General features: G+C 36.0%; 1 protein-coding gene across 4 annotated transcripts in view; it reads left to right on the top strand.

The window, feature by feature from the left end:
* Window positions 1-1551: 1551 nt before the first annotated feature.
* LOC132065800 (probable magnesium transporter NIPA6) overlaps window positions 1552-8706 on the top strand; it is a 17411-nt gene continuing 10256 nt past the window's right edge. For all 4 annotated transcript variants that reach the window (XR_009416797.1, XR_009416798.1, XM_059459341.1 and 1 more), the window contains exons 1-2: window positions 1552-1932; window positions 2062-2118. Coding sequence is in view for 2 of the 4 variants with exons in the window: in XM_059459341.1 (XP_059315324.1) it covers window positions 1803-1932; window positions 2062-2118 (187 nt within the window). In the remaining 2 variants the exon portion in view is untranslated. The remainder of the gene's footprint in view (window positions 1933-2061; window positions 2119-8706) is intronic.

Here is an 8706-nt window from a genome sequence, read left to right as displayed (position 1 = left end):
ACGCATATCAAAATCAACAAAACATATTACGACTTCATAATACACATTAAAAAAACCAAAAATATATACAGGGCAACAAAAAACTAAAGTTAAAAATAAACGACACTTTAACAAAACACTATAATTTTAAATAAAAAAGGGACACAAATATAAAAAACACAAAGACAAAGATATCAATTCAAAAACAACAATTTAACATAAAAAAAATTTTAAACAGCAAAAAGATCCAAATTCGTACCTAAATTTTGGAAGAAAGCGACCAAAACAAAGGAGGAACGAAGAAAAAAAAAAGAAAAAAAAAAGGGAAAAGACGAAATAAAATTTTTAATGGGGAAGGGAATTTCTCAAAAACTTTATTCAGAAAAAGGGAAAAATTAAAAAAATAAAAGGGAAAATAAAAACCAAAAAAGAAGGGCACCCCGCGCAAAAAAATGTAAAAAATAGCCCAAAATTTACATTACAAAAAATAGCCCTAAATATACAAATATATACATACATATGCATACATATACACACATACACAAACACTTATACCAACATATACCAAAATATACAAACTATAATGGGGAAAAAAAAAAAAAAAAGGGGGCCATTTTTAAAAGAATTTAAAAAAAAATATAAATTTTTAAAAAGATTTCTCCCAATTAATATAGGGGAATTTCCTCAAATTTTTACTATTTTATCTTTAGTATTCTTTTTAATTCTCAAAATGCCTTTTCCAAACCAAAACCTCTAATTTTCTCCGTTCCACATTCGTTGCTCATCCTTCTTCTTCTTACAAAAATATTATTAAATTTCTTATAAAATATAAAGGATACTTTTTTCATTTTATCCAAAAAAATAGCTTATCGACATATTTTTACCATACAAATTAAGTGTTTATTATGTTTTCATAATTTTATTCAAATATTTCGTAATTTTATTCAAACACATAATTACTTATTTATAAAATTAATTCAATATATAAAAAGGCTTACCCCCCCTTTTTCCCTTTTATTTGTTGTCCCCTTTTAAAAACATATGATCCAAAATAGCTGTAAAAAACATATGATCCAAAATAGCTGTTATTTCATAAAATCAAGATATAATTAGTTCTTAGTTTCCATTTTTACCCTTACTCAATAAATGTGAAGAGAAATTAATGTGGTGAAAAAAAGATTTCTCTCCTCCCCTTTCTTTTCTTATTCGGACTTTTTTCTTTAAGAAATAATAATTGACATGAGTACTTTACCATAATACTCATGTTAATTGATGGTTAGTCTCAGGTCTTGAAAAATAATTTGAAAAATTAGTAATTAATGCTAATGATAAAATATGAAAAAAAAAAAACTTTGATACAAAAATGATAAATAAACCCAATATATATTTTTAAAAATAAAATGAAAAAAACAAAAATATAAAATTGTCCTTTTAATTAATGTTTTTGAATGCAAAAAAAAAAGAAATAAAATTTAAAATAGTACAATGGCCAAATAGATGGAATTTGTTTTTCAAAAATAAAAAATCACATGGGGGATATGCCCATGAACCAAGAATCAAGAATAAATATACCTTGTATGACTATGATCTAAGGCTAGTTTTCATTTCAGGGTCAGACATCATAGGACCCATTCTGTAATTAATGAGCTGGATCTGACAGATTAGCAACACATACAATATGCCAATACCATCCTATTCCACAACAACAAGTGTTAAAAAAAACAATTTATTTATTTACTTTCTTGATTGCGTTCAAGATTTGATCTTCAGATTTCCATGAAGAAAAAAAGAAGAAGGAAAAGAGAAAGATAGGTTGTTTAATTATGGTTTTCTCTAAAGATAATATGACTGGTATTATTTTGGCTTTGCTTTCAAGTGTGTTTATAGGGGCAAGTTTTATTATCAAGAAAAAAGGACTTAGAAGAGCTGCCATGGTATCTGGTGTTAGAGCTGGTATGTGGGGTGTCTGATTTTTTTTATTTTTTTAAATTGAAGTGTGTAAAGTTTTTATCTTTTTAATTTTCTTGGTTCTTGTTGTGTAGTATGAATCTTGTTTGATTTTTCTTGGTTTTTGTTTTGTAGGTGTTGGTGGGTATGCCTATTTAGTGGAGCCACTTTGGTGGATTGGAATGATCACAAGTAAGTTTTCTCCTTTTTGTTTCTGTTTTCTGCAGTATAATATCCTTAATACAGCATTTAGTGCTTTTTTTTCAATGTTTGATAGAGTGCTGCTGCAAGAAAGGATCAGAAGTGTATATTTGAATATAATTTGATCTGGGAAGTTGAGTTTAATTATTGGTTAGTGTGTTTCTTTTTTCAACTTTTTGGAATTTATGGTGTGTTTGGTTTGAAGGAAAATGTTTTCCTAGAAGATGTTTTCTTGGAAAATAAGTGTGTTTCTTACTTTATCTTCTGGTGTTTGGTAAGTAAGCAAAAAATAATTATTCCAAGAGCATTTGTATTTAATCTAGCAAAACTCTATAGGGGGGTGGGATGGGGTGGAGAGTGGGGCGTTGGGGGTGGCAATGGGTAGGATGGCTATTGGTGGGGGTTAGGGGCGTTGGATGGGTGTGGAGTGTAAAATAATAAGAAAGACGAGAGGACTTAAGAAGCCAATCACTCTTAAGTTGTATTGATGTATACGTGAACTACTTATATAGCTTTACAAAGCCAAAGGATAGCTACAGGGGATAACTACTAAGAGGGTAGAGGATAATTACAAGTACAAGAGATAATTACAAAGAATACAAAGATAGTTACAAAGAACACAGAAATAAATAATAAGTCATAAATAATGAAGTAGTTATATTTTAACACCCCCCGTCAAGCTGATGCCGACGTGAAACAGAGACGAAGCTTGCTGAAATGCATAGAGAAGAGCTGCTGTCCAAGCGGTTTCGTCATGATATCCGCAATTTGGTCAGCACTGGAAATGAAGCGAACTGAAAGCGTACCTCAATTGATTTGCTCCCGCACAAAGTGATAGTCTAATTCAATATGCTTGGGCCGGGCATGGAAAACGGGATTGGCACTCAAATAAATTGCACCGATGTTATCACACCACATGATAGCAGGGACGCGGGGAGGGAAGCCAAGTTCTCGAAGAAGAGAGCTCACCCACATGATTTCAGCTGTGGCATTGGCCAGTGATTTGTATTCACTCTCCGTTGAGGACCTGGCAACAGTAGGTTGTTTCTTTGACGACCAAGATATCAAATTGTTGCCAAGATACACTAGATATCCACTAGTAGAACGTCGGTCATCGGGGCAGCCAGCCCAATCACTATCTGAAAAACATTGAAGTTGCAAGGTAGAATTCTTGGAAATAAACAAATCAATGTTGGTTGTACCTAATATACCGGGCATGACCTTCACTGCTTGCCAATGAACCACAGTTGCACAATGCATAAATTGAGCTAGTTTGTTGACACTAAATGCAATGTCTACACTAAGGTCATGTATTGCAGGGAACCTACAATTTGACAATATTGCTCAGAATTTGACAACGGTTCACCCATTGTTCCTGCCTGTATCGGAGCCACTGCGGCTGGTGTACACGGCTTAGATTCCTGCATGTTTGTCTCTTTCAGTAGATCAGCCGCATTATTTTGTGTCAACAATAGGCCATCTGAGACCCTTTTTACCTCAATTCCAGGAAAATAATTCAAGGCACCCAAGTCGCGGACAGAAAAGATTTCCTTAATTTTTGTGAGAAACCATGGCAACTTGGAGGAATCTGAACATGTAACAACTATGTCACCGACATAAATCTATACATAGATTTTTAATGTACCTTGTAGAAGACCAAACAATGACGTGTCGGCCTTGGAGGAGTGAAAACCGAGACTCCAAAAAATTTGACAAGCGTTGAAACCAAGCTCGGGGAGCTTGTTTCAAGCCATAGAGAGAGCAATGAAGGCTAACCCCGGAGACATGGTCAGGCTTGGAAGAATCAACATACCCTTGTGGCTGTTCCATATATAATTCAGTGTCTAATTGGCCATGTAAGAATGCATTGGAGATGTCAAGTTGATGAATAGGCCAATTATGAACTGTGGCAAGTGTGAAAGACTGTCCGAACAGTGGTAAATTTGACTACGGGAGAAAATGTTTCGAGATAGTCAATACCGGACTGTTGTGTGTAACCCTTAGCTACAAGGCGCACCTTGTAGCGTTCTATTGAGCCATCTGCATTTCTCTTTATGCGAAAAATCCACTTGCTGTCAATTACATTTTTGTTGCAAGGGCGCAGCACTAAACTCCGTGTTTTAGTTTGATGTAGAGCATTCAATTCCCCCTGCATAGCGTCACGCCATTCCTGAAATTTCTTAGCTTGAAAAATGTTTTTAGGTTCCTCCAATAGATAATTTGGTTTGGTTAAGTCTATATGGGCTTGGCGTTTTTGGTGGGGCGGAGTTGCATGGAGTGGGTGCGAGATGGGTCAGGATTGTCTGTTAGGGGAGAATCTGAAAAATCCACAGCTAATGACAATCGAGGAGCACTGTTCGGATTAGAGATTAGAGATGAAGATGAATTTGAGATAGGAGCTCTAGTTATTTTTTGAGGAGATTGGCATAAAGGTACATGATTAGGCGAAGGAGAAATATTAGGAGATTGAAAAGGAGAACAATGAGGAGGTTGAGATGGAGAAGAAATCTTACCAGATAGTGATGCAGAGTCCAAGTGAGGTTGGAATGAACTTGAGATGTGCAGCCATGAGTTATTGGTTTCCTCGCTAGACGAATTGGCCAAATTTCCCTTGTACGGAAATTCTTGTGGATGAAATTTGACATGTCTAGCTAGATATACTCGACCTGTGGATTTATCTAAACACCTGTATGCACTGTGACTCGGACTTTCCAAGATAGACACAAGGTGATGTTCGAAACGAAAATTTATGATGATCGAAGCAACGGAAAAGCCAAACACCCAAAAGGTTTGAAAGAAAGGTAGTTCGGATTTTTGTTGAATAAAATCTGATATGGGGACTCTTGCTTAATGACATTTGACGGAAGAACATTTATTAAAATGGCACTGTGTTCAATAGCAAAATTCCAATATTTAAGAGGTAAGTTTGCATGAGCTAATAAAGTAAGACAAGTATCTACCAAATGCCGGATTTTTAAGACAAGTATCTACCAAATGCCAGATTTTTCTTTCGGAAATGCCATTTTGTTCATGCGTGTAAGGACACGCAATGCGGTGTATGATACCAGTTTGATCAAAGTATTGGTTCAATTTTTGGTATTCTCCTCCCCAATCAGAATGAAAAGCTTTGATTTTTTTTTTTGAAATTGCCTTTCAATCATCTTTTCGAAATTAAGAAAAAATCGAATGAACATCACTTTTATTTTAAGAAGATAAACCCATGTAAAGCGAGTAAAATCATCCACAAATGAGCAAAATAGCGTGACCCATAGAAGAAAGAATCAGCCGGACCCAAACATCGAGTGAACAATTTGAAAGGAGCCGTGCTAGTATGCTCAACAGACGCAAGGACAAACGAGATAATTTTCCTAAATTACAACGAGCACAAGGACTAAGTTTATTTGTAGAACTAGAAAGATGCTGATTTCTAACTAATTAATGAAGCTTCTGAACATTAGGGATGGCCAGAAACGAGGTGCCAAGTCAACAAGTCAAAAGAAGTAACCGTGGCTGTCATAGCTGTCTTGGGCATTTGTTGAATGTTGTAAATTCCAGACTCACTTGGGCCTTGCTTCAGTAGTTGGCGGGTGCGCTGGTCCTTGATAAGAAAATAAGAAGGCCAAAATTCAAAAAAACAAGAATTGTCAGAGGTAAATTTTTGAACAGAGAGTAGATTCTTAACTATTTTTGGAACGCATAAAACATTTTTCAAGTAAAGAGATTTCGTAGGAGAATGTAATGTTGCCATACCAGTGCGAGAGATTTGAAGCCCTTGACATTACCTACATGTAGCTGATCTGGACCGCGATATTCATTAATGGCACTTAAAACTCTGAAGGTCCGGAGTGATGTGGTAATTTTCAGCCGTATCTGGGAACCACATGATAGGCTGCATATTTGGTGGAGAGGGTGCAACAGCAGAATAATTAGCCATTGGTTGAGCGGCAGAATTATTTTGCTGCGGAGATTGTTCAGAGTTATGAGGCATATACCTCTTGCGTCAAGTGACAGCGGAATGGTTGTTTAGGCCACAAATTTGACAGGGGACACGGTTGTGATTTTTGTTGGAGTTGTTGGATGGCCATGGCTGATAATTATTTTGGGAATAGTTATTTTGAGTTGGAGTGAATTGTGGCCGTTATTGCGGATAGGCAGAAGTGGAGCATTACCTTTTAGAACCATATTTGCTACAGGTTCCATTGCATTTTTAAGCAAGATTTGATGAGCTACTAATTGTCCATGGAGTTCATTGAAAGTAACTGGTTCTGGACGGAGGTTGAGAGCAGCAATAAGGCCATAAAATTCAGGTCCAATGTTGCGATAAATAATCGCATTAAACTCAGCAGAAGAAATAGATCTACCAGCGGCACTAAGTTCATCAGAAAGAGCCTTGGCCTTTGTAGATAGTTAGAAACAGAAAGATCATATTTCTTTAACTCTTGCAATTCTATATGTAATTGCAATTGAGGATTTTGTGAAACAGAACCAAAGGCGTTGGCAAGAGCCTCCCAAACTGCAAAGGAAGAGGTGAGACCTCTAACATAAGGATAGATCTCTTCCGTTAAAGAAGCAAGCAGCCACGAATGAAGCATCTGATCCTTGTGAAACCATATTTCAAATTTTGGGTTGGGATCTTGACGGGTGGGATCAGTGGAAGAGGCAACAGGCAGAGGGATCGGAAATAGTGCCATTGATGAAACCATGAAGGTTTTGGTAATTTAGAAGAGGAATAAATTGAGTTTTTCCATGCCAAATAATTTTTTGGTGTAAGTTTAACAGCAAAAGAATGGGTAGAGGTGATGATTGGAGTGGGAGAAGTGAAAGAGGAAGAAGTGACGGGAACAACAAGACATAGTGAAAAGCGTGGAAAGGAATTCTTTAGGGCTCGGATACCATGTAAAATAATAAGAAAGACGAGGACTTAAGAAGCCAATCACTCTTAAGTTGTATTGATGTATACGTGAACTTTATAGAGCTTTACAAAGCCAAAGGATAGCTACAGGGGATAAATACTAAGAGGGTAGAGGATAATTACAAGTACAAGAGATAATTACAAAGAATACAAAGATAATTACAAATAATACATAAATAAATAATAAGTCATAAATAATGAAGTAGTTATATATTTAACATGGAGGAGATATTGAACTTGAATGTCACTAATGGAATTTGTTTTTTTCCCATTTTCCTGTGTTTTCCAAGAGATTGTTTTGACCAACCGAACATGGAAAATTGGAAAACCAAAACACATCCTTTGTGATGCTTTTTGGCTTGGAATGTTTGATATAGTGCTGCTGCTAGAAAGGACTGGTAGAAGTGTGTACAACAACAACATACTCCTGTGGGTAAACCTGCTGTGTGTCTAGAGGTAGGATGACGCATCCTACCTCTACCTTTATGGGGTAGAGAGGCTGTTTCAATAGATCCTCGGCTCAAAAACACTGGTAGAAGTGTTTTAACTGAAAGTTAAGTATACACTGATTAGTGTGTTTTCTTTCAACCTCGTGATTTAGTTATCTGTCAATCCACTCCTCTAGCCTGTTGGTGCTACTGATTTGTTTCATGGATTTCTCCAACAGAAGTAAGGTGTGGCCTAGGGTCAAGTGTTTTCTTTTCTGGTCTGGCTGACTAGTCCATGGTGAATTTTTCGGTTTCTTTGCTTTTCTAATTTTTTTTGGGAAATGTTTGATAGAGTGCTGCAAGAAAGGACTGGCTGAAAAGCAATATTTGAACACAATTTGTTGATGCTTTTATCTGGGAAGTTAAGTTTAATGATCTTTTAGTGTTTTTTCAACCTTTAACTTGGCGGTGTGCTTGGTTTGAAGGAAAATGTTTTCCAGAAGATGTTTTCTTGGAAAATAAGTGAGTTTCTTACTTATTTTTCTAGTGTTTGCAAGTAGTAAGCAAAAAAATATTATTCCAAAAGCATTTATATGTAATCTAGCAAAAACTCATGTAGGGTGGAATAGTGTGGAGAGTGCGGTGGTTAGGGATGTGTGTGGTGGGGTTGGGATGGCCAAGGTGGGGGTTATGGCGTAGGATGGGTGTGTGGGGGAGACAACGGACTTGAGTATAGCTTTATGAAACTTGTGTCCCTACTTCCATTAAGGAAGTCATTTTCCAGTGTTTTCTCAGAGGAAATGTTTCCAAAACATTTTGACCAACCAAACATGAAAATGGAAACCAACACACCCTTAGTGGTATTTTTTGGGCTTAGAGTGTTTGATAGAGTGCTACTGCTAGAAAGGACTATTAGGAAGTGTATATTTGAATAGAATTTGTTGATACTTTGATCTGGGTTAAGTCTAATGATTGATTAGTGTTTCTTTTCTCAATTTTGGGAATTTTGTTATCTGTCAACAACCTCTAGCCTATTATGTTATTGATTTGTTTCATGAATTTCTCCCAACAAAAGTAAAGGTGTGGCCTACTTCTAGTGTTTTATTTTGTTGTTGGTTGACTGTCCATAGAATTTTCTTGTTTTTTTTTTTTTTTCTTATGATAGTCGGAGAGATTGCAAATTTTGTGGCATATGCGTTTGTCCGGGGTTCTTGTCACCCCCTGGGCAATTAATTTTGG

Source organism: Lycium ferocissimum, chromosome 7 (genome assembly GCF_029784015.1).
Source record: "Lycium ferocissimum isolate CSIRO_LF1 chromosome 7, AGI_CSIRO_Lferr_CH_V1, whole genome shotgun sequence".
Lineage (NCBI taxonomy): Eukaryota > Viridiplantae > Streptophyta > Magnoliopsida > Solanales > Solanaceae > Lycium > Lycium ferocissimum.
The sequence above is the reverse complement of the archived record's forward strand: the minus strand, read 5'-3'. Positions and strand labels throughout refer to the sequence as shown.